Source organism: Pholis gunnellus (assembly GCF_910591455.1).
Source record: "Pholis gunnellus genome assembly, chromosome: 22".
NCBI lineage: Eukaryota > Metazoa > Chordata > Actinopteri > Perciformes > Pholidae > Pholis > Pholis gunnellus.
Window position 1 is genome coordinate 5,558,423 of NC_136549.1, and position 26,255 is coordinate 5,584,677.

The 26,255-nt window shown below is 42.4% G+C and overlaps 2 protein-coding genes across 2 annotated transcripts in view; one reads left to right on the forward strand and one right to left on the reverse strand.

Annotated features, from left to right (window-relative positions):
- Positions 1–411: 411 nt before the first annotated feature.
- Positions 412–26,255, reverse strand: part of LOC306713732 (anoctamin-4-like) — a gene marked incomplete at its 5' end in the record, with an annotated part of 35,667 nt that continues 9,823 nt past the window's right edge. Inside the window, 26 exons of the mRNA XM_079183545.1 lie at positions 412–529; positions 1,183–1,387; positions 2,574–2,679; positions 3,271–3,390; positions 3,876–4,023; positions 4,135–4,287; positions 5,706–5,848; positions 6,305–6,402; positions 8,060–8,117; positions 8,752–8,863; positions 9,008–9,044; positions 9,215–9,379; positions 9,519–9,659; positions 10,278–10,360; positions 14,591–14,651; positions 15,115–15,211; positions 15,828–15,962; positions 16,160–16,281; positions 16,501–16,556; positions 17,032–17,138; positions 17,369–17,497; positions 17,577–17,621; positions 18,229–18,329; positions 19,500–19,649; positions 19,794–19,942; positions 20,364–20,564. Coding sequence (XP_079039671.1) covers positions 1,196–1,387; positions 2,574–2,679; positions 3,271–3,390; positions 3,876–4,023; positions 4,135–4,287; positions 5,706–5,848; positions 6,305–6,402; positions 8,060–8,117; positions 8,752–8,863; positions 9,008–9,044; positions 9,215–9,379; positions 9,519–9,659; positions 10,278–10,360; positions 14,591–14,651; positions 15,115–15,211; positions 15,828–15,962; positions 16,160–16,281; positions 16,501–16,556; positions 17,032–17,138; positions 17,369–17,497; positions 17,577–17,621; positions 18,229–18,329; positions 19,500–19,649; positions 19,794–19,942; positions 20,364–20,564 — 2,909 coding nt within the window. The 3' untranslated portion in view covers positions 412–529; positions 1,183–1,195. The remainder of the gene's footprint in view (positions 530–1,182; positions 1,388–2,573; positions 2,680–3,270; positions 3,391–3,875; positions 4,024–4,134; positions 4,288–5,705; positions 5,849–6,304; positions 6,403–8,059; positions 8,118–8,751; positions 8,864–9,007; positions 9,045–9,214; positions 9,380–9,518; positions 9,660–10,277; positions 10,361–14,590; positions 14,652–15,114; positions 15,212–15,827; positions 15,963–16,159; positions 16,282–16,500; positions 16,557–17,031; positions 17,139–17,368; positions 17,498–17,576; positions 17,622–18,228; positions 18,330–19,499; positions 19,650–19,793; positions 19,943–20,363; positions 20,565–26,255) is intronic.
- Positions 11,310–14,280, forward strand: LOC306713733 (uncharacterized protein). The gene is made up of 4 exons (XM_079183546.1): positions 11,310–11,526; positions 12,296–12,406; positions 12,982–13,125; positions 13,797–14,280. Exons 2-4 carry the CDS (start codon positions 12,328–12,330, stop codon positions 13,955–13,957), a joined length of 384 nt encoding a protein of 127 aa, XP_079039672.1. The 5' UTR covers positions 11,310–11,526; positions 12,296–12,327; the 3' UTR covers positions 13,958–14,280.

Below are 26,255 nucleotides of genomic sequence, written 5' to 3' on the forward strand. Positions count from 1 at the left end.
TTCAGAAATTGCATTCTCTAGTTCTGTATTATTGCATCACACTAAAGCGGAGCAGATGGCCTGACATTCATTTAAATATCTTTATTTACAATAAATCAATACGTGAACCCCTCAAAGAAGGAGACGTGTAAACAGGGTTTGTCATTCAGTAAGCCCAGTAGAGTCATTTCTCTCGTCCAAAACGAGACATCTGTAAAAGTGGAGTCTTGCTTGAAATCTACATTCAGGGTCTGAAGACATACGCTGTGAAGAGTCCAAAGCGGTAGAAACTATCTGGAGGAAAAAAGAAAAGAAAAGGTAGCAAAACCAACTGCCAAAATGTTCAAGAGGACGTCCGTACTGAATCAGACACACGGGCCCCTGTCGTCACTGGGTGGCCCCGCTGGATGCAGTTCATCAACTGTCCGCTAGGGGGTGCTGGTCTGACACGGCAGGAGGAAGGTATGAGGGTCCAGTATCATGCAGGAAACCCAGCTGCTCCTCTCCTCCCTCCACTGCGCAGTGGAAAAACCGAACACCAGCCGATAACCTGGGAATCAGAGAAACGGTATGGTAAGGCCTGTGAACAGTGGGAAACATACAGCGGTATACTTCAAATGTTTTGATTTCTATTTCTGCACAGCTTAGGTTTTAGGGTGCAGCAGCTCTGAAAGGCAAACATATACATGACTTTTCCTTTGAACACGCTTCCTTTCCTTCCCTTTGTTCCAACTTGATTTTGGCCTCTTAAAATATATCTTAAATTGCTTTAAACTTTTCTAGCATGGATTCAGTTGCTTTGATATGTTTTATGATGAAAAAATCCTTAATTTAATCAAAGAAATCCAAGCATTTGTGGTCTAAGACTGGAGAGTAATGAAACTGAAAGGAAAACATCTCTTTATTTAACCTGATAACCTGCTGCAGGTCTTAACACGTATACTCATAAATACATTTTATGTGTGAGAGAGAGAGCGAGACCTGGCTGAGGTTCCTCAGTTGCAGCCTTTTGACTGCATTTGAATAGTCTTGTTTTCTTAGCTAATTAAGCTAAGGTTATATCCACAAAGGACAGAGCTGCTAACGCTAGACTAAACTCTGATGGCCTTCAGGGCCCGCTGTCACAAAGTGAACCCCGCAGCAGTCGTAGACAGAGCTAAACGATCTCGTGTACAAACAGTTTCTGGATCTCCGGCCATCTACCATTTGGTGCATTTCAGGGCCATTCCTTGTGATGGGCCCTGTCTTTCTTCTTCTTCTCGTTTTTCTCCCTCTGCAGTCTCTCTAACTCGGCCTCGTACATCATCTCCTGGATCAGGTATTTCTCTCTGCGCATTCTGTCGCGCAGGTCCTTGGGGAGGTCGGGGATCAGGTACGCGATCAGGGTCTTGATGGCAAAGACCATGTGCTGCAAAAGCAGAGAACGTTATCGCAAATGCCAACGCCTTACCTCCACAATAAAAAACAAGCCAAATGCTAAAGTGATAAGGTGGGAACAAACAAACACAGGGAATTTATGAACCCACTGCGGGGTAGAGACAGACGATTGTTTAGTTATCAAAATAGCTTTTAATTTAAAAATGCAAGTGAAGTATTTTCGCTATTTCTAATTATACAATCATGCCTGGATTCTGGAGAAGAGAAGAAGTAGATTGATTGATTTTATAAAGTTGATATGATCAACGTGGTATAGCAAACAGTTGCTTATTTACACGGGGAAATATCTGCACAGTGTGGTTATTTTCAATTTTTTGCTTTTTTTTACTTCAAGCAACAACACCTTAAACCTTACACCTGGTCATTTTAACCATTGTTTGTATACTAATGTCATTTGGTGCAGTTTTAATGTTTTTTTTTTAAGTGTTTTTTTGTAACATATCTTACTACTTTGTGACTTTGTGGAGCGAAAGCTGAACAAGACTAATTAGAAGCACCTCTGTGAGTGCTCGTTAGTGGCAGTGTGTGCACACGGCGCTGGACTGAGGCTACTGATACAAAAGCTGGGAGCGGGTCAAAGTGACCGCGGGGTCGGGTGCAATCGGGAGTGAAAACAGACAAAACACGGGAGGCATAAATGTTCACAAACAGAATATCCAAAACCTTAAAAAGCGGCATGGTGAAATAAGACGACGAAACTCCCTGGTCTCACGGAACGGATTTCATCAAAGTGATTTATTTTGAAATTTGGATGGGTCTTGCTAGTGGTGCCAAGTGCTATTCACTGATATAATCTGAATAATCTGAGAGCATGACTTTAAAGTTAAATCTGCCAGCACATAGACTAAGCTTTAAGCCTGGTGTAACTCTAACACTCCTTTAGGAAATCAGTCCAGGTAATTCAAGACGAAGATAAATCGTAGGCATTTTTGAAACCACTTTCTAAGAGAGCCAACTTGAGTTAATCTGGTTTTAAAAGTTGATATTCTGAGCCTAAAGGTCGTTTTTATTTTACTACAGTAATTCCTCAAAACACTGTACATATATAATAGTTCTGTCAGATGTAGACGGAGAAAATAAAGTCACTTTGAAACCACAAGACTTCTTCATTTGCTGTGAGCACATTACAGCTAGATGTATATGGGCAAAACACTTACCTCAAATACGATGATGAATGCTAGCCGGGCTGCCAGGACGTGCCAGAACTGTAGAGTGTATGAGTAGGGCTCGGCAGTGTCTGGAGGCTCCCTGTAGTCCCGATACCTGGTGGGTCAAACGGATGAGTTCAAAAGGTCACCACAGCGTAGGCGCTATTGATAACTCATGTCAGTGATTCATTGACCGACAAAACCCGAAGAAACAACAAATCTGAGTTCTGTGGAGTTCAGCTCAGGATGCAACATCTGTACACATACAAGGAAAGATAAATGTCCCATCAAGCTTCACAATAACTTGTGTACAACATCTGTTTTTAGCATGAGGGTTGTCTTTTGTGTAATGGGGGAAACGTTGACTTTAAATTCCCTTTGCGACTTGGTTTCTGGGTTACATCTAAACTCCTGTTTGAACTATTTATTTTGCGATTTACATTTTATGCGGAGCTCAAGAAGAGCCTGCGTGTTGTTTACTAGAAATCATTAATGAAGTGATGGATGAACACACCCGCACACACACGTTCCTGCCGTTGCGCAAATGCTTGCTGCCAAATCCTGTTAAAATGAATACGCTTCGGACGAGTTTCTTTTTTTAGTGTAACAGGCACTGAAATGACAGTTTACAGTATATTTGTAACATCTTATGCCCGATGAGCACTGAAAGCTGACACACACACACAAACGCATACACACGGCTTACCTACAATGCTTAACAGCTTCTCCAAACAGCTCGGAGCCATTAGTCATAGGCTGTGATCTCCTCTCAAAGTCAGACACCCTAAACACTGAGAGACTGGCGTTGACGTAACCGATCATACACCTGAGGAGCATATGAGCAACCATGTTATCCAACACTTACAGTTTCTAAAACGGGAGCCATTATCGCCAAGTTTAACTGTATTCCATTTGTTGCAATAAATGGTTAAAATCTATAACGAGAGTGTTCCTGACTGAAATAAACCCATGTAGGGCTGTACCAAACGTCTTTTCTTGTTTGTCGTCATATTTGATGACGTCATCCTCCTCGCAAAAAAAATAAACCAAATCGTCAATTTATTGAATCAACTTCCTTTAATGAGCATCACTCATCAGTGTGTGGCCCCTTTGTGTGCATGATGCTGCTGCAGAGTGAATATAGGGGAAACAATGATTAGTGTAGCCGACTCATTATCTACAACTGTGCAGAACCCGCCCCCCTCCAACGAATTACAAATGAGGCTTCAAAACTATTCGGTACAGCCCTGAAAGGCACTAACGGGGACCTTAATTACACTAAAACAAATGAACTGCGAAATCATCACTCACCCCTCCCCTGCTCGACCCTGACCAGCACAAGGTCCGTACTTGTAGGCGTAAACAAGGCGAGGGATAAAGTCTGAGGTAACAGCAATGACAAAGGCGTTGGTGATGACAGACAAGATGCCGATGCCCTCCAGAATGCCGTACCAGATCCCTGCCGCAGACGCATACAGTTAGACATGCAATATACTGTATATCCAAAAAAACAGAAAACTTTAAAGCTTCAAAGATTTCTTCAGCCGAACAAAATAAACACAACATTCACCTATGTCTTTGGCTTGTGAGGGCAGAGGTCGCCGCCACTGTGTGACGAACTTGTAGGCGTCTAAACGAATCTCGATGACGTTGTTCAGCAGCGCTAAGAGAGGGGCCAGAGGGAACGCTGCTACAAAGATGGTGGTGAAGCCAAACTGTAGAACTGAAACAAACACAACAACCACAAGCCTTCAGGTCCCATAGTTCCTGTAGAGGTTTATCAAGGGTAACAAGTTAGCAAACAATTGCGCACGTACAGCAGATGTGAAAGATACATTCTGTCTGGCTACCTGATGAAAATAAGTCCGATATTCACTTTCATTATAGCTGTTTTCTCTCCATCAACTCCTGAGGGAAATAGAGTGCTGCAGGGATGACGTATTTTTGTAGGCCAGCCTGGAAGTTAGCATCACACTGGTTACCTCGACAAAAATACAACAGGTTTTTCCATTGGATTTTGGATTATTGCAGAAAACAAAGTATTAATTAAAATACATCCATTTTTGGATCCCCAAGATAATCTTCACAAGTGAAAACCCCCTTTTATGATTTTTTAAGCATAAATGCAATTGCCAGAAGTACAACGCTAACGTTAGGCGATAAAGAAACTACACCAGGCCACATGACTTCACGCCACCAGCGCTAAACTAAGTGTTCAGTGTAGACTAGTGTTCGGCGTGATGACGTTTTGTAGTCATTTAGCCATTTGTTTGCAACAGGCTTTTTTTAAGACACCTGAAAACCCTTAAAATTCAAGAGTTGGGTATTTACTACTAAATTTATGTAATTTATGTTTTTAAATCTAACGTTTAAATCTTTTAACCGCAGACCTTATTTCAAGCATCTAACCAAAAACACATTGACTTTGAAACAAGGGAATTGGAAGTGCAAAAATGTTAAATCATTTCCTGGTTTTAGGACTCGTTCATGCAGCACTCTATATCGGGCTCTGATGGCTGCTAAAAGCTCTACTAAGCCAACAAGCTAGTCAGCTAGCTTTGTCTAGCTGTTGTTTGGTGTTGAACCGGCGGTGTAAAGAAGGTTTGTGAGACCCTTCAGCTGCCTGCTACATCTGAAAGTAAGAACCAAAATAAATTTGTGAGCTGCAAAAACCAAAACAATAAGCTGAAAGGCGCTAAAATGTTAAAGGAAACGGCACAGTTGAGTGATTATTCTCTGTGGGTTCATCACTACAAGCGAGCCCTTTCCTATTACACATTGTCATTTTTTCCATTGTTAATGTAAAAGTATTGATTAGTGCAGCTTTGGTTGTTTTATATAACTCCCTCAATCACAACTGCAACAGTGGAGAGCAACAATAAAGATGTGAGCATGTGGTAAAGCTCCCAGCCCAAATTTAATCCATAGCGTAGTGTCATAGTTTCATAACATGCACTGCAGCAGCTACGGCTCCAAATGAAAAGGTTTTATCGTTTAACAAATTGTATTATAGAGGATTAAGCTGTAGAGTGCAATTATAACCTTACACCTGATATCTAAGGTTGCGGGGCTAACATGGCTAAGGTTTTTACTATCTGTGCTAAACCTCAATAGAAAATGTACACATGGCACAGAACATACTCATTTCTAAGTATTCATCAAAGAGTCCATAGTCATTCATTGGCTGCAGGTTGTAATCCCTCTCCCACTGGGGGAAGCTGGCCTTGGCTTTCTGTCCGTGCTCTCTCCGCAGCCTCCGCCGTGTCCACCAGTTCTGGATCAGCCTATAACAACAGCAGAACAAACAACAAGAGATGATTGAACTGAAACAAGATTTCATTTAATCTGCTATAACTCTGCAGTCAGGGAAATAGTCGACTTGCACAACATCTGACTGAGGATATTTACCTTAAAGCTACTACAAGGAACTTTAATCTTGTGTTGATTTTGGCGGTCCCTGTGGACAAAAGCGGTAGCGTTTCCGAGCATCAAAGTCCTTTAAGAAAACCTCTCACTTTACTGCAACAGGGTCCGACACTCTCCCCCACCCAGACCTGGTTCTGGTTTTCCCCAGTCTTCCTTCCCTCCAGTGGGCCCAGCAATAGGTCTCTTATAACCAGTTAAAGTTCCTCACAGTAACTTTAACACTGAACTTGTTGATTTTTTTGTTAATTATTGGTGGTTTGGTCAGAAACGTTTTTTGGTATGTCTGACATTTGAAGGAGAGAAAAAACACTCACGGGTAGCCGAGCTCCATGAAATTGTTCCAGGTCTGTTTTAGCACCATGATGATCCCCATCTGCATACAGAGGTCAATGAGACAGCCACTGGGGTGGCACTACAGCAACAAGGAGAGAGAGAGAGAGAGAGGGTCAAATCAAACTGTAGCAATAGCTTACAATGGCACTCTGCATTGCCGTAGAAAGACTCGTCATTCCTCTGTCAGGTTTTGTAAGCATAACTCACTCTGACTCAAATTTGCATGCGGTATGCAACGCTAGAAAAGTGACGAAATTAGGTATACTCAGAAAGTGAGTATGCATTCTAAAAATACTTTGAGGGTGCTGTTGCTACAGCTTATTCTCCCACAGTGCATTGCACAGAGGAAATAGAAGAGCAACTCACAGCTGCAAAGGAAATAATTGGAACAAATTGCAAATGATGGCGAAACCGCTCCAAAAACATTTGCTTTCTCTTTGTGAATTTTAATCATGGATATATAATAAAGGACCAAAATATATAGTGCCTATTCAATCCAATGAGAATTGCTCACTGGCCCCTCCCACGAGTTCCTGCTCGGCCCATTGGCATTGTGATGAACTCACCGATTTTTTCATCAAAAATGAATAGTAACTGACCTTGTTAGCAGTTTGAGATGTCCTGTCAGCGTTGTATTTCTTGGCAAGACCTACCCTGTGTATAGGATTGCCTAGGTGTCCATGGTTGCACACTTGTAATGGTAACAATGTGGTCCTCTGCCAGCTACCCCGGGCGGGTAGCTTTCATAAAGTGAATTGAATACGCCTGCTGTAAAGATTTGTCTTGAGTTCAAACTGTATACAATTAACATGTCATATGGAATTGTGTGGGACATGCACGGTATTTGTTTCAACATTTTGCAGCTGTTAGCAGCTTCTCCATTTCCTTTTGTGCATTGCATTGTGGGAGTGCATAGTGTCCATCAACAAAACACAAAAAAATCTAATTATTTAGTAGGCTTATTTAAGTAAATGTAATTACGTTGTTTTTCTGGTGTGAGTAAACTACATACGTCTAGACCTTCTTAGAATTAGTTTGTTAAAAACTCATTGTGCTGGTAATTGGTTATTGTTACCATCTTTCCTTATTCCATGGATTTCAAAGTTTATCTTGTATTCCATTCAGAATTTTTCAATGGAGTTGTTTTGCAATCCTGTATTCTGTTGTTTTTACTTCATGTGTTGCTGTAATTTCTTCCTTCCAGCATTATTTAAAAGCCTCGTGCTGTACAGCACAGAGGTACATTACAAAAGCAAGCAAATCACACAGCACAGGTCTGCGACACCCATATACATTTATGACCAAAATGTTTTGTTGGAGAACAACTTTCAGACTATCCCCTGCAACATTTATCAGCTTTGTAATTGTTCATTAAAGCCACCAATCTCTCCATGCAGCCACAGACGGCCGACAGACAGGCTGCACTTGTACTGTACATGTCACAATGAAGAGAATTTGTCCATTTCCATTTCAGCAGCCATGGGGACTAGTGGGAACACATTAGCTCAGCACATAAAAGCACCAACTCAGGCCTTTTGTCCCCTAAGACTGCCTCAGTGTGTGTTATTTCCCTGCATGTTCCCATAAGTACTGCTGGCAGCTACACTTACTGCTGAGGGAGGTTAAACGCCCGGTGGTTAGGCATACAATAATAGCTTGATGTCCATTTTGGAAATACTTTAGATCCATACAGCTTTGCTGTTATTCCCGTATGGGAAAGCAAGGTAGTTACTCACTTCTTCCAGTTTCCAGCGATTGATGAGGCGTAGATAAGCACCAGGCCGGCCTGTAAATCTGTCAACCCAGGGGAGAAAAAACTAACTTTCTTTTGTCAGGTGGCAGCGTTAATATCAGGCAACTTTGCAGTGGCCAATGAGATGTGTTTGGTATCAAACATATTGTCCTTTTATCAGTTTTAATCATGTTATACTGACAAACCAAAAGCCCCGTTGAAAAATGGAGATACAGCGTCACAAAAATATCAAACAGTAGAAAAGACTTTGGGCCAAACATGTCCCTGATCAGCTCTTATTATCTAATGGGCGTAATGCTCAAAGCTGTAAACCTCTTGGTGGGGGGGGGTTACTTGGGTTGGTTTTTCTTGCACACCTGACTGGTTGACTGTAAAAGCTGAGAATACTTTGTGTGCCTTGGGGAGTTCTGAGAAGAGTGCGTCAATATTTCTTGGTGAACCTTAAGGTTGTCTTTTTTTTTTTTTAAATGTAGTGTCTAATTACTCAGATGACACACACGTCTACGTTTCTGTTTCATCCGAAGACATACGTAGGTACGTTTTGTCAGGGAATAAACATTTTCATAAGCGCGTGACTTTCCAGAGCAGTGAGATCCCGCTCACGAGTATTACACACCGCAACCGTTTGCACTGGTTTAACTGTATGTGTTTTGAGTTCTGCAGGACTTTTCTCACCTTCCCAAGAAGAAGGCGATGTAGAAAGTTGAACTGTTGAGGTTGACGAACTGAAAAAGGAACATCTTGAGGGTAAAGCTGTTCTCCCACTCTGACTCTGTCCTTGGCTGTTCTGTGGTGGCACGAAGAGAAACTGATAAACTGATAAAAACACTGTATGTTCAGTACGGAGCCAACACTAATGTACAGTAGTAATTAAGTCTGCATCACCCTTTCAGCTTCAAGAACATTCGATCTACTGGTGCAGACAACTTACCTAAATTAGTGAGGAGAAGAGCAACCTTTTCATAGAGCTAGAAGAAAACACAATGGTGTCACCCATTACTGAGGGAGGAAGTTAAATAGATCAAAAACGTATTCATGTTTAACAACAACAACAACAGAGAAACACACTATTTTCGTGTCTGGGTTGTGATGACGTCATGACCATCACCGCCTTTTTGATGTACCACTTCACACTCACCACGTTGAGGAGCATGATCATGCAGAAGTTGATGCACACTGCCGTTCCGGTGGTCGCCACCTGAGAGTTGTTCCTGATGAGGGCCCAGCCGAAGGCGGCGAAGGTGCTGACGGTGATGACGCGGTATATGACGATGCCAAACACGGCGGCAATCACCACCAGAATCTGCGACATCGGAGCGACACGCAGTGAAATGCGGGGACAAGACTCGCCATTGACATAAATAGTCCTCTAAGCCAGGACGCATACAAAGATGAGAGTGGCACACCTGCTACTTGACGTGCGTTTTACCCCAGACACTCACCATGAAGAAGATCCCGGACGCTGAGACGATGAGGCGACTGTATTTGTCGCTGAAAGCCTGGTGAGGTTCAGGCTTTCCAGATATGGGGTTCGTCCTCTCCTTCTTGGAGTATTTGGCCTCAAACTGGGGGCGTATCTCATCCTGAAAGACAAAAAGGACCAAGACATGCGTGAGCAACATTTAGCAGTGACTGTAATTATCTTTTAAAAACTCTGATGAGGCTATGGGATATATTTCTAGTTCAAAAACCCAGAATCCCAGAGTTTATAATCAGTCTTGTTTTCCACGAACAGCAGCCTTTCAAGGAACACGTTTACCAGTTTGAGTTTGATTGACAGAAGAGGGATGGAGGTTGATCCACAGGACAGGCAGGCACATTATAAACCCACTAAAGGTTCTGACAAAACCCAAATTGCAGCATGAAGGCTTTGTAGGGGTACATTTCCAGGGAGTCATGCATTGATTTGAGACCGACTGCCTTGGCGCAGGCTCTCAGTGCCACCTGCAAACCAGCATATACTGAAAAAAGGCATGAGCAGGCAGGGTGAGAAATATTGTCCACGTGATATGAAACCTCTTTGGGAAAAGCCAAAGAGAAACAGGATAGCTACATTAAACTACGAAGATAAAACTCTGAATGAAAAATAAAAATGGCAGCAACTTTTGTTTTTCACTTTTTATTCGACGTCCTCTCACCACATCTCACTTAATCTGTAATCAGATTCACCACAGATGCGGAAATACAAGGAAGTGCTTCACCTCCTCTTCCTCCCAGTCGATGAGGTCCCAGTCGTATGCGAGGACAGCCCTGCGCCTTTTCCAGAACTCCAGGAAGACCGTTGCTGAAACACATGACGAAAATTCAATTCAATTTAATTGAATGTATTTTGTAGAGCCCAAAAAATCACAAATTTGCCTTAGAGGGCTTTACAATCTGTACGCATGGGACATCCTCTCTCCCGGGACCCTTACATCGGAACAGGAACAACTACCCCCCAAAAAAAGGAAGAGCCTTAGGGAGCGCAACAGAGGAGGGATCCTCTATCAGGATGGACAGAAGTGTGATAGATGTCATGTGTACAGAATGAACAACATAACAGAGTTACAACACATTCAATGCATATGACATATATTATTCATAAAATTAAAGTATTAGCCACAATAATGATGCAAAAAATGATGACTACTAGTAATAACAGCAGCAGTGGATACAGTAGAATAACAATGATGACAAAAGCAGTAATGGTATCGGCAATAGCAACCAAGGCGACCACAAATAATAGCGATGGTAGCAGTGGGTGTCAGGCAGGACCATGGCAGGAGGCAAGACCAGGGTCCAGACATAACCACGAGCATGTGACCATTCGTGTCACCCCGAAACAGTACTGATCAAATATGCAAAATATGACATCTACATATCAAAAGCACCATTTTAACCGGGTTGGTTCATTTATTCCAGGTAATAAATTAGCCTGATTTGGTGGAGCATGAACTGCCCATACCGATAAGTAAAATATATCTGGAATTAATAATCTGGAAATTACAAAGAAAAGAAAAAATCAACTGCAGGGGGAGTTTGATTCTCTCTCTAAACCTTTTTACTTCGGAAGTCGGTGGTGTCGTTTAGGTAAGAAGGCAGAGTCACAAGGTTCTGGCATGGAGGCTAGATATGGCCGGACAAAGTCCTTTGCATAGCTTACTTATTGCGGGCAAACACACCGTGCCTCTCCACCGAACACTGAAAGCAGCTCGTAGTTTTATTTTTCTCTATCGTTGTCCACGACCCTGTTGAAAAGCGGAGCAGCGTGTTTTGAACGCGTGGGCGCAGCTGTCTGAGAAGGGCACCGCTTCCCCGTGTGGAGCCAGCAGGGGAGCCCACTTCTGAGGAACCTTAATGAAGGGATTTGAGCCGATTCTCTGCTGCAGTCGAGCCCCAAAAATATATTCACTTTGACAGCAGCAGCAGCAGCAGCAGCAGCAGCAACCTCCAAGAGGCAGTTCTTGTAAGGTCAGTACATTTAGCGCACAATAAATACTTTAAATTGTTTCCAGACTGGGCTGTGTCCAGTCTGTGCAGCTCTCTTCCACATTGCTCTTCATAGAGTTCAGTGTACAAAAGTTAAATATCATTTAGCAATGTTTTTAGTGAGATTATTAGTTTGTGTGACCTGTGTGTAATGTCTGTATGCACTTTATTTTAACAGATCTTTTATTGCTCATTTATCTGACGCCGTATTCTTTTTTTTATACCCTAAATAACATTTCCCTTCAGCTGTTTTCTATAGTCTTTTACAATGAATTAAACGTAATATGATGCTATTGAACACTATTTCAAGTGTAGATCCTTTCAACCGTACATGTCAGTAGGCTGCATGACTTTTAATCTGTACGTTTGCACAGTGCTCAGAGGTGACAGTAGAGGAGTGAGTCTGTAGACAAGATAAGAGGGTGAATCAGATCATTAAAGTCAACACTTGGCCTTTTTAACTACATAAAACGAATTTGATATCATGCTGACGTGATCAACTTAAAAAATAAAATCTTTTAATAACCTGAATCCTTTTTCTTTCTTCGCACTTGACTTATTAGAAGCAGATATAATGACAAAAACAGATTCAATCTACTAGGGCAGGTTTATATACTCTGTATTTACAGAATAAGAAACATACATTCTTTTATTTGCTCACAGTGAGAAGGTTGGCCTTTGCTTTTCAGTGCTTATACAGTCTGTGGCATTAACTAACTTGTAAGTAAACACAAATGCCTCTGCTGCACAGGGACGCTCCTGGAGCAGTGAATGATCTGACTGATGGGATTTCTCCAGAACCAAAACCTGACCCAACCAGAGGTCACCCACTGGGAGTCAACGCCACACCCGTCTTCAGCTGGTACTGTAATATTTCCAATGAAAAGTCGCACAGGGGAAATGATTCTAAGGAGATCTATTCTGTCAAAATGCTTTGCTTTTTTTATATTTTTGGTAATGCCTTCACATTTAGAAACCATAGCATTAGTCCCGCTATATCTGCAATTCGCCATCAAACATTTATACTCGTGAAGCCGATCGGGTTTCCACTGCGATGAGAACATTGTCTGAATATGTCTAAGGATCTGAATTATTAACAGGCACTAATGCAACAGGGCCTGCACTGCTTTTATGAGTGCGCTGTAATGGGAGAGCCACAGCACTTTACTGTCTCTGAATTAAACAAATCACTTTTCATTTGAATCTTTTAGCTCCAGTACATTTAAACTCCCGGTACACGTTAAAAGGTGTCTGACGGCATTAGGATTCCATTTCGCGTGAAGTTTAAAAAGCACAAAGTACTTTTATAGAACAATGACCGCATACACCTTTAGTTAAAAGGAGAAATGTCCTGGCAGCGCTGGTGTCACGCCTCTGCGTTGAGCTATAAAACCACATTAAATCTTGTACCCCTTCTGTCCTCTTCACCATCAACAGTTAACAACATCATAATCGTGCTGGGCGTGTTGACCTTCGCCCTACAGCTGTGTTTAGCTCTCTTCTTCATGCTGAGATGTTGGAGATTCGACAACAGAGTACAAGAGGCCCTCAAACACCCCGAGACTGTGAACAAACTCATTGGTGAGCTTTTACTGTAATTTGCCTCTTGTTCTTGTTTTGGAATCAAGGGGTATTTTAGGTGGGTATTCGAATTCTAAACATGCAAATAATGCAATAATTGCAATAAATGCAATTAAAAGTGTTGCGAGTTATTTTTCAAGTAACTAACTCATTGCCAGTATTTAATAGAAACCTTTTTTATACTTAAAATTCTTCTGCACAAGTTTATTTCAATGGCAACTACTATTTCATGCTTCTGGGTCTGATTTTGTAGCATATTTTGAACCCATATCATTCAGATTAAATCATATTTAGACGGCATTCGGGCTGTACGGAATGCCATTTCTTTTAACCTTCTCTTGAGGTTTTCGAATGAAGCTTTGAATGTTGTATTTGTATGATGTAATCGCCCTATTCTTTGGTGTTGTTATTGTGGTTTTATAAATAAAATTCATGGTGCTGTTAGATTCCTGCTACACTGGACCTTCTCTACAGGCGCGTACCTGTAGAGAAGCAGCACGAGTTGTGAGTGTCGTCTCTCTTCCTGGTTGAGAACTATATCAATCGCCACGGTTTGAAAATGGCCTTGACAGTTGCCTTGTTCAGTTGAAATCTATTTTCGAAGAATTTCCTTTTGAATATGTTTTATTTGAGCAGAGTGATTTGTTTTCCCTTCCTTTTCTATCCCTCAGCCCCCTCGTGCTTCCGCCTAGACATTTACAAACAGCCCAGCTATCAGCCACGAGATGATGCCGCTCCATCACCTGCCCCGTCTGCAGCAGTTGAGGAATATGAGCCCATCACAAACTCTCTGTTTGCACCTTCCATACCCTGGGACCTTGTTCAGCGCTGACAGCTTCCTGATCCTCTTGGGCGTTTACCAAAAGCCTTCGCAATGAATACCGGGAATGCATCCTTTTGAAATAATGTACGATCTACATGCGGTGCAATAATGTGTGTCACTTTTAAAATGTAGGGATAATAGCTTTTTAGAGACCTGTGATATATTTTTTTCAATAATAAAAAAAAAAAGTTAAAGCTGCACTAATTTGTATGTGAACAATGGGTCAAATGACCCATGTTTTCAGTGATAAAGCTCTGATAAAGCCACTATATTAAGCTCCCTGCCCACCGCACAGCAGACAAAATGAAGGACTAGCTGGTGAACATAGTTAGAGCCGGATTTCCCTCAGCAGCGAAGACTGAAACTGAGCAAAAAGGAGAGTGAATATCGGATTTACAGTCACCAGCTGGACAGAAATACAACTCTAAATGAATGATATGGTTGGTATGTGTTTGCTGGGAGTATAACTAGGCAACATGTTAGCCATGTGAACTTTCTAATGGTTATAGAATGTAAATGTGTTCTGCTTATTGCACTGCCCAAAAGTGGCAACAAATGTGGTATTGGAACATCTTTAGGGTTTTTGTGGGAGGAAAAAAACACCTTGAAAGTTTGGACAGAAATGTGAACTGTTGGACTTACCCCACACAGCCATGAATACAGCGAAGAAAACAGTTGCTCCATTGTCAAAGAGATGGGTGACCTGAGAAGAAGATAGGAAGAGCAAAATGTAGCTGAAGTTCAAAGTACAAAGCCCAGTGTGTTTTTATTAGTGCACAACCTGAAACTAAGTCTTGTTGTGTTTTCCGTTAGCTTAGGATAATCCCTTCATAACTACGATACATCAAGCCCCCAAGAAGAGCACCGGGCTTTGAAGCAAATTTGACAAAGTTGCCGAACCTTCGGGTCTGTCACGTCATGCCATGTAGCCCAAAACCTTCTTCCCGTAGACTCACATTGGTAAAGAGACGTCTGTAAATCAGCGTATCGTGCCATGTTGCACCATCTACAGCAGCCCAGTACAGTGCTTGATTTGCTTAATCATTTCGGGCTAAAAGTTACATACTGATGAACTCAGTTGGCTCATCACACATTTTCCACGAGTACAATTACAAAGTGCAAAGGTCAGTTGGGAGTATTCTGTCCTGTTGCTGTGGTGACAGTACCTTGGCGTAGATGCAGCTGTCTGACAGTCTCAGGTAGGGGCAGTACTGGTCACAGATGGGGCACATGATGATGTCAGTAGCCTGGCAGATTTCTTTACTGGAGAACAACATGTAGCCTATCAAACTCTGGTTAAGTTGGTATCGCAATGTCGAGCAACAATAGTGCAACACAGTGAAAACCCTAAACTGATGCAACGTTGAGCTTTCCGAAAAGATGCAGGCAATCACAGTGCACAGAGATGGGTGACCTGTGTGCGTGTGTGTGTGCGTATTTCTCTTAAGTTTTTTTTATCTCAGTTGTAAAAGTTTTGTTGTTCGTCTGAGAAAAAACAATTAGTTCACACTTTTATTTTGCGGCACTGCACGTTGTTTTAAAGAGATGACTGAGCACATTTGCATTTACATCTTAAGCATTTACTTTCACCGGAGAATCCTGAATAAGTTTAATTTCCTTTATTTCATTTAACAGGCGTCCAATACAATAAATAACAAGGGACAATTTCACACTCTGTTGCCTTATCTGTGGTACCAAATTAGTTTTCCATTAAGTAAAGTTACCTGACTTCTCCACTAAATAAATAGTCTATCTGATCTGCAGCATAAGGCTTGTTCTACCGTAGAAACCTTTTTAAAAATATTTGTATAAATGCTTCAAATACAATACAACTCTGGGGACACTTCGTCTTATCAGAAAAGAGAGGAGGTGTGTTTACCTGACCTGGCAGTGCTCCAGAGTGAAGAGGCCGTACAGGAACACGAAGAGGCCGACCAGAGCTGCAGGAAACAGCATCCCTGTGTACCAGCCGAGCCAGGCGAAGTACAGACCGATTTTCTCCCCAAAATACCTCCTGAAACAGCAGCAGAGCACAAGAGGAACGAGTTCCAGGGTGTCTTTCATAATACTTACAAAGTATATCCATATTAAAATATACTGATTGTGGTAAAAAAAAGCAGATTCAACCTATCTATGGGAGATTATGTACTACTACTAGCTGTGATGAGGTTTTGATTGTTGAATGTGACCTTTGAACCCCTTTAAAGTTACCTGATGAGGTCCAGCGGTTGGTACTTGTACCAAACCCCCCACCAGGCCCAACATTCGTACAGCAGGTGCCGGTGGTTCTCTGCTCCGTGCGTTCTGATGGAGTTTTTGCTGTGGTAGCTCCCCTGTTAAAGTCCAGACACACACACACACACACACACACACACACACACACACACACACGTTCACGTTCACGCAGATACGTGATCTATGTGCATGTATGTATTTCCGTGATATCAGTACACGGGACCCAGGACCACGCACAAGACACAGAAAGAAGTAATGACTTAAAAAGTGACAAGCATGTAATTAATGAATGACTTTATGGAGATCAGCCAAATTACCTCGTGAAGAGGGAAAGCTGCCTCATATGAACTATTGCTCAAAAGACGATTGAGCCCTGGAATCAGAAACAGAGCGTGAAGAGAAGCAGAAGTCTGATCTGAACATTAGAATTATTGCGAGGAACCATTTTGAATTGAACACTACAAAAAAGGTAAAAATCATGGACAAAACGTCTATACGCTGTTTCCTTTGAAAACTTGAATGTTACTCCCTCTCAGTAATGTTGGCTTGTCACTGAAGTGAGGGAGGAGAATGAATGAAACAATGTCAATTCAACATTGTTTCATCGAACAAATTACATATTCAAATTCGTTGAAACTTAAAAACATTACAACAGCCACAGCAGGGACAGATTATTAGTGAGCCCTTTATTATAGATAAAAAGATACATTTTCAGGGAACATCAGAAACCAAAGTAGCAAAAACAGCTTCTCTATTTTGTTCTCTTTTAAAATGATTCAAATGGCTTCCATCTTCCTCACATTTCAAACAGTTCTAGGATTTGTCATAATGCCCAACAGCAAACTCACCCATCTTATTTTTACCCTCCTCATATTTGACCCGCTGGAGGATGTGGTGGGCGATGCGACTTCTGGTAGCGTTGCTGAAAAAAGTGTCTTTGTTGTGGATGATGAAACTGCAGAGAAAATGCACCAGTTATTACAACTCTGTCTGCTGTGAATGATACTTCACGTGTGTGTGTGCAGAGTGTCGATTTGTATGCGAACAGCAACAGAGAGAATTTCAAGTGGCAAAAGTACAAAAGCGGAAGTAGAAAAATGTTGCAGGCACCACTGTTGGATAAAGTTCAAGTATTTCTCTGGGATGAGTTTCTAAAGAGCTGTTTCGGAAAAAAAACCAACTCACTGGTGTATCCTTGATCGACTGAAGGGGGCGGTAAAGCTCTCGTTCTCCTCCAGGTCGGGCAGAGCGTCGTCAAACTTCATGGGCTTGCGGGGCAGCCAGCCGCGGAACTTGTTGATGCGCTTCTCCATCCTGCAAGCGAAGTTGTCTGTTAAAGCGTTCCGCTATCGTCGGCCGATCTCACGCCGCTTTCCTTTGACTGAACACTCACCTGCTCATGAACTTCTGCCGTCGGTGCATGAAAAAGATTTTCCTCCTGGAATATGCAGGACGTGGGGAACGATTAACTTCAAACAGTTCAGTAATGAGGATAATAATACAAATAAATAGTACTATCACTACTACTACTACCAATACTACCGTTACGAGTACAAATTTTACTATGTTTTTACCACGACTACTATTGCTGATAATCATACATATACAAAAATGACTAACAGCATCAAACATTAAAGGTAGCCAGGAGAGTTCTTGGACCACTAGCGCTATGGAGCAATGTGTTTATGAACGGGCCCCTTGTTTTGTTTGTTTTGTTGCAAAAGCACACGGGTGACAGAATACACATTTCTGCCGCTGGTTTCATGCAAGTCCGCTGATCGACAGCTGGTTGGGGAAACACGCAAAGAAGCTAGCAAACTTGTATGTAAACACTTCATTTTTCAAAACATTCTAAAATAGTCAGCTTTGTGAATATTCCATGAGGAAGGAAATGTATTTGACATGATTTTATACCTTTGGTGAGGAGTCATTGTGAAGGTTAACATAACTTTTATTTGTTTACAAAAAAACTCCGCAGGGCACCTTTAAGTTGTTTTTTTTTTTCTTCCATCATAGGACAATTCTACGAGTGCTTGTTGTCTCACCTGAAGGGCATGCGAATGCTCATGAGCTCTGCGTAGCGACAGAGGACATCCCATGGTGCATGAAGCTTCAGAAAAATCACGTCACTGTTCGTCAAAGAGGCCTGGCAAGAAACCAAACACAAGAAGATAAGATAGATCTCGGTACATGAATCAGGATCTTATCTCAAATATGATAAAAACAATTCCACGCAAGACACAAGCCGGCTGTTGAGGGAGACAAGGACCGTTGTTTTCCACCTGCATGTTCGAGATAATGATGACCTTGATGCTACTGCATCGGCAGGTACTGCAGAAGTTGATACACACACACACACAGATCACAAAATCCACATGTTCCCCTTGTTCAAATTCAAGTGTCTCAGAAAATTGCCATCAGCACATTTGTATCTTTGCGAGTGGCGGTTGGCCAACGAGCGCCACCGCAGCACTCTGCTGTCAGAGCTTGTACGGCCGGGCACAAATGCTGGGAGCGTTTTAAAATTCAGCGGTCTGGCCATTGAGATTACATGCTTTATAGGACTGAGCATTAAATCGCTCCTTCACACAAATTGGTATTGATGCTGCTCATGTTGCCCTCTATGAATGCAGACGCAGGTTTGCCAGAGTTAATCACATCAAAGCCAATTCTCTGTCCGACGTGAACCTTCCAGGCTTTGCGTTTTTATTTGCGGTCATCCGTTTTTTTTCCGAACAAGCGGCTATTTTTTGCTCGACAATTTGGCCAGGAAGACAACAAATTAAAAAAAAAAGCTTTACTGGGCAGCGAGAGCAAAACATAGTTTTCGTCAGCGCAGGGATGGAGACCTGATGTGATTAGAAAGGTCACTCTTCAGGTGGAGCCCCCTCATTATATCTTCCGCCCCGCTGATGTGCCCTTGAGCAAGACACTTAATCCCCACCAGGTAAATAAATGTTATTTATGTAGATAAATTAATCATTTTTATTTTTAGTCATTAATGAAGTAAATATGTCACATCAATTGGTTCAAGCTTTTCCGATATAAACATGCTCTCATACAGTACTTGCCACTGTAACTTAGGCTTGTGCCAGTTAAAATTATGAATTTCAAAGTGGCTACAATCAATTATTTTGCTCTGTGTCTGCTGAATGGCGCTTCACAAGAAAAAAAGTAGACAGGAATGCAGATTGGTCCTCCAAGACCCCACATCCCTTGTTTGTTTAGCATGTGTGTGTGTGAGAGACATGAGGATTTAGCTTAACCCATGTCAACATAATGAAAGAGGCAGCGAGTGAAAATGTTCTTTCTTTACCTCCTTTTCCATCTGTAGGCCCTCCGCACGGATGTTCCGCTCAAATATCTCCCTCTTCTCTGACTGCGAGCTGGTCTTCCTGTAAACCAGGATGTAGTCAATGCGACTCTTTCCATTGCTGAAGCAAAGGCCACTGGACTTACTCCTCCCCTAACAGACAGAAAAGCAGAGGAAGAATCAGGAGCGATTAGTATCCATTGAGAGGATGAGTATACTACCTTGTTTTAAAACGACTTCTCATTCATCGTTTATCATGGATGGAAAGGAGTCCAGAGATCCAGTTTCACCACTCACCTCCCGGACGCCAGAGTCCGGCTTTGTGTTGTCGTCGAGGATGCTGCTGTTGGTTCCCTGGTTGAACAGGGTGGAGTCGTCGTCTCTGGATGGGCTGCTGACGCCCTCTGACCTTTCTCTCTCAAGCAGCACGTTGACGTCCTTCACAACTGGAGGGAAGATTGGCAGAGTGTAAGTAATAATGCTGCAGGGTTGCCCGACTGCTGAGTGAATATTTAGATACAGACACAACAACAGACACGGAGCAACATTAGTCACTATTTGCAATCATGTTTGTGGCCACCGGTCAAATATTCAGCCTCCCTTTACCTCTATTTTGGTCTCAACCGACTTCTGAGCGAAACATTTTTTGGCTGCTTAATAATACATTTTATTTGTTTAGCGCTTTAAAAAGGTACTCAAAGGCCCTTTACATGTGCCGTCACATCAAACACATTTCACCGGAAGCTGCCCAGTGCCACGACATGACATGACCTGACTTCCCTCACTTACACGCCAAAGTTACATTTGAACAAATCAAGGTACAAGCAGAGTGCGGAAGGGTCGAGCCCGAGTGAGGCTGGGTCTCACCGAGGGGAGGCGCATCGTCCTGAGTGCTGGAGTCATCGGCTTTGGACGAGGACTCCTCCATGATGTCTGCCTCCCCACAAGAGGGGAAGGCAAGGGGTCTGTCCGCTGCCTGGTAGCCTGAGGCGTAGGGCTGCGGCGGGACTCTGCGGCGGTGGGGGCTCCTCCGATGGGGCTCAGACCCATGTAGAGAAAAACTCACACCTACAGGAACACAAAGAACAATAGAATACAAAGAGCTCACAGTGAGTTCTGAAAGCAACTAATGTACTGACTAGCAGTACGCATGTACTTTCAAACCCCTTTAACGCACAAACTAACTGTCAGCTAATCTAAGCATGGTGAGTTGTCTCCATTTACGCAAGACCTGTGCTTACAACTATGGTTCCGTATTTCAGGTAACCTATAGCACCTTACGTGTCTTCTTTAAAGCAATAAGTTCTGTTCTACAAGTTAAAATGTCAGTTTGACACGCGCAGAATTTATGACTGAAATTCTCCCACAAATGTCATCGTACCAAAGTAACGCTGTGTTAGGCCAGCACTAAACACAGGGACACGTGCACTATACGTTTTGGGGTTTTCCTCAAAGACCAGTCGAATGCCAGTTAGGAAGTTTAATAAACCTGCATTAATCCATTCTTGTGCCCACTGGGGGGGGCAGCAGAAAGGCTGAAAACACATTAGCCGTGTTTCTGTCAATAATTGCATGCACATTTTGAAGTACAGCATTAAAAAAGATGTATGGAAACTTGGCCAATTGCAACAAATTCCTGAAGACCTTGTCGTAGAATATTTCTATGTTAATCGGGAGAAGAGAGTGTTATTCGCAAATCGAAATAATACAAGTCTTCAAATCATTCAAAGTTGTCCTGTTCCATTTATTCTCTTGCAAGAGGGAAAATACTCAACACGGCTCTTCACTCAAAGTGTGTAGGAAGCATTCTTCAACCTCAGTTCAAATCTTCACAAACTATATACTAAAGCAGAAACAGTCTCCGCCTTTAGATCAGTCAAGGATGTCTTACGCTGGCTTATCTAGTCTTCCATTTTCCCTTGATCTCATTGCCAGATGCATTTACGTGAACCTAAATATCCCCAGAATAGGAAGAACCCCCAGTGTGAACCCTTGCTCACCTCCCTGTGTCTGTCTTTATGGCCCTCTAAAGTAAAACAGTAACACTCAGTATATGGTCTGGTCGTAAACCATGTTTACACAAAACTATCTGTTCTTAACCCATGTTTGGACAGAGCTAAATGTCTAACTCTGTTCTTCTAAGCCGTAAAAGGCTTCTAAACATCTCATACAAATATATATTTTTGCCATTACAACCTCTTTTCCATTTTTCTCTCGTGGATTGGTCAGATGGCCAAGGCGACTTGTTTTGTTTCCAGCTCTATAACCTTCTATTCCGTTTACTGGTAGATTGCAGCCATGCATAAAGCACAGCCTATACTGCAAACCTCTGATGAAACCAAGCTAGTTTATTTGATCAAAACCAGTCAATGGAAACACACTTGATTCGTATTTTATTTCTTTGCAACATTTTAAAAGTTTGACAGTTGTGAATGGACTATTTCTTTTATCTTAGAAATTTTGCAAACAGTTGCTTTTTTTTTTTTTTTTACAAATCTATCAGACACAGAGCAACATTAGCATTCATCATCATTATGGCACCTTCGACTTTGCACACTGTTATTTAACCCACAGTTCATCCACAAATATTAGTAAGACCAGCTTTGACAAAAATACTCACAGTAAGCGAAGCAAGTTATTGCTTCAGTCATTATTGCTTCCGTCATTATTGATTGTTCGTGGTCAAATGTCAGTATAACTGATAAAGCTAGCTATAGGGTCAAAGTCCATATTAGCAGCAAATGCCAGAATGTGTCCAGAAAACCGGGTTAGAAAACCAATCACACGACCGCAAACTTTCTTTCCTGGGTTGTAGTCTAAAGGCAAAATTAGAAAAGTTGGCGTGAAAAAAGAAGAAGCAGGAGGAGCGAGTAAGACTGAGAGAGAGAGAGAGAGTGTGTGAAAGTCAAAGCGGGAAGAGCCACAAAAAACAGAAAAGAAAATGACAGCTCGGTAACTTTTATCTCCGTAAAAGGATTAACCTTGAAACACCTTGAAAAGACACACTCCACGCAAACAAACAAGCTAATTGGGTCTATTTGTCAAGTTGACTGTGTGCTTTTGGGGGGAATTATTCAAAGCTTAGCAAAACAGCTTAAATCATCCATCTTCATATGTCTGTATCTCTTACTCTCAGTCCTCTTGAGAGTTGGAAGACTTCAGTAGAGGTGGGTGTCTGTCTTGGAGGTCCGTGCGCCGGATTTTCGTTTGTGACGTGATGGTGACTCAGCTACATTTTTCTGCTGAGCCGTATAGAAACCGGGGACAGAGATAGAGGTTGGGGAAGCGTCTCGGCTCTTAATCAGCCGCTGATGCTTTGGAACATTGGAGCCGATGGATGCAGTGAATAGAAACACGTACCAGGGGAGATCTCAGCGCTCAGCGCTCTGCCCCCATTACTCACAGTGGTGGTAAACCATTCACTGCGCCGGGGTTTAGGTATCTAAACAGGAGCTGCAGTGGTCAGACGGGGCCGAATCTGAATTTATCAAGAGATAAAGTTGCGCAGCGGTCCAACGCCGGCCTCGTTAAGAGACTTTGCTTACTATCAATATTGGCCCTCAAAGGACTGACACATGAAATATTAGCCGACATCATGCTGCTGTGCCGAGACATTGGCCAGTCAAACAATGTCTCCATCAAACTTTAACAGCCCTATGGTGCTTCTGTAACCCAAGCCACGATTGAGGTCACATGGTGCTGAGGCTTTGGCGGCACACATCACTGTTCTCTTCAGAACTCTAGTTACAGGAAGTGCAACTTAAGGTGTTTCATCAGCTATTTGATATATATGACATGGTCTGTTTTCACATTTCCTCTCATTTCCTATAGAAAGAATGGCTAGCGACTACAAATTCAGGCAGTACACACAACTTACAAGCTGTGGATGAACAGTGCTAGGCAGCTAACAATAAGCTAACAATAGCTACAGTAATGTTAGATAAGGGGAACTCTGATATTCCCAGTTCTCAATTAATTTTTTTCTTATTGCAGACTTTGACCATTTTCTAGCACATTGATCATTACCCACTGGAGGATTTCCTTTAGTATTAAAGTTAAAATAACATTTGCAAGATGAACAATTACTTCTCCCGACATCGTACATATATACTTTTATGCATCGTATATCGTTATCAAATTCCTCAACCTAATAGTTTGGATACAAGTAGTATTTGGAGCAAGTAGTTCATGAAAATAAATGTGTGTATTTCAATGTGCCAGATACATATATAATCAGCATTTCACTTTCAGGCTGTAGCTAGTATTTATATATGTATAAGCCACGAATCATTACAGGAAATAAATAAAATTGTCTGTGAGATCTTTGAGATTCCTGTTTTCACACGTGCACAGTATTCACATATATAATCTCGTTTTGATTTCAGGGTTTAGTTGTCATCTCTGTAATTGTCACATTTTTCAGTCCAACAGTCAAAATGTATTGAAAAAAATTAACATGATTTTATCTAACGAAATTTTCTGCTTCAATCCATATTTTTTGGGCGTTTAGCCTTTCACAAATAACATTTCTACTGCAGTGAAAAAACAGTTTGCTCTCCCGCACGCATCAGCGAGGCACGCACCTGTATTAATTAATTAATCTAACAGCACCATAAACTACATTTACATAACCACAACGACATTAAACCATATTCTCCATCTGTTTAGGGTGGTAACGTAATAAAACATGACATTCGAAGAATCCTGCAAAAAAAACTCAGTCAAAGCTTTGAATGTAAAAATAAGTACATTCGATGACGTCATAGAATGAAATTATGGGAAGTGTAGAACCCAGTGTTTTTTAGAACTTGACCAATACTTTTGACCATTTTTTATTAAAAAAAACAAAATTAATAAATCTGCTTCTCACAATGACCCTACTTTAAGTGTGATACTAAATCAGTGGAGCGCACCTTTAACATATTTTTGGTTTGGCTATTAATTTCTCACACAATTAGCCTGCAGTACCACAATATAAGCTGCAAGACATTATATCTAAAATCTATTGTAGACGAGGGACCATTGCCACATCAAAGTGGGTTTTATGAACAACTACTTGATTAGCTTATCATAAATAAAGCCCCATTAATTTTTATTGTTTGCCCCTTTGGTTTAAAAAACAAACACGTTGTGGCTCCTTGCGGCAATACAAATTCAGCCCGGAGACGCTCACACTGAGAATAGAATGAAAGATTGCTGGAGGAAAGGAGCGAATGAGAGGTAGTGGGGGTTTGCGATGTGTTGCGGAGGGGATCAAGTGTCAGTCACTTGTGAGGAAGGAAACCGTTCGTTCCATCTGGATGCTCCGATCATGCCTCAGGGTGGACGGAAGAGGGTGTGCATGATCTCCCTGACGGCAAGCAGCGGAGATGTTGCGTCGCGGCACACACACACACACACACACACACACACACACACACACACACACTTACACACTCCTCACTGAGCCATGACCCATTTCTGTGTCTTACAACTGAAGCAGCACGAAGGATGAGGAGGGGGACAGCTTGGAGAGAAAATGAGTGTGTGAAGGTCAAATGCGTGCAGGGTCACAGGGAAAAAGTGCGCAAAAGAGATGAAGCAGCAACACATGAAAGAGAGCACTGCAGCAGCAAAAAAAAATCATCCACTCTGGTGAACAAGTTGCCTTGGCTCCAAGGCAACTTGACGACACTCACCATGTGAAGGTGCAGAGAGGTAGACAGGCAGCTTCACCCCTCCGAGGGGAAGAGAGGGAGAGGGAGAGGAGAGGGAGAGGAGGGGGGAGGGGGGTGGCTTCCCACCAGAGCCGCAGCAGACACCAGAGCAGCCAGGAGGATTCTATCCACACACAGGCGCGCATGCACACACACACACAGCGGCGGTCACCCCTCCTCCCTCCCCACCCCCAGCCCCAGCGCGCGAATGACCTCGCTGAGGAAAACAAACAAACACGACGTCCCGCGGGGGGGAAATCAGCATCCCCACTTTTTTACTCCTCACTCCTCATCGCCGCGTCCGTCGATCCGACATCCCTGCACACGCACACACACACACATACACACGCACACACATACACACGCACACAGACGGACGGATCTGTCACAGAGGCAGATGCTACGACCGAACGCTCTTCTCTGGAGAGAAATAAAAAAACACAAGCATGAGCAGCATGAGCAGGATGTTTACAGTGAGAGCGAGAGAGAGAGAGTGAGAGAGAGAGAGAGAGAGAGAGAGAGAGAGAGAGAGAGAGAGAGAGAGGAGGTGCATGCCGTTCATCATTCTCTCCTGGCAGCCAATCAGAGGTTAAGCTGCTTTGTCAGCGGCCAATCGGGAAAAAAGAGTCTGTGTCAGTGTTGCTGTAGCCCAAAACAATGACAGTTGGGACTGAAGACAGTGTCAGTGTGAGACTTAAGGGCACACACACACACACACACACACACACACACACACACAGACCTATCTAAAACAATCTGAAAATGGTCGTGTGTAAGTTGACAGACGTATTGGTCACAGTAACCGTTCCTCCTGTCCGTGCTGACCCTGAAGAGATCCATTCCCAAATCAATCCCAATGTAAGTGATGGGGACAAAATCCACCTGTGTAAAAATGCATTGCTAGCTAATATGGGGCTTCAGCAGTCTGTGTTACCCAAATGAAGGGAGTGTTTCACATACAAATCTGCTCTCTTCAATGCGGCTCACAACTTTGTACTAAAACCCCTGTAACTTGGAAACATTTCTACTTGATTTGCCCAACACAGTCTGCTGACGCCTCATC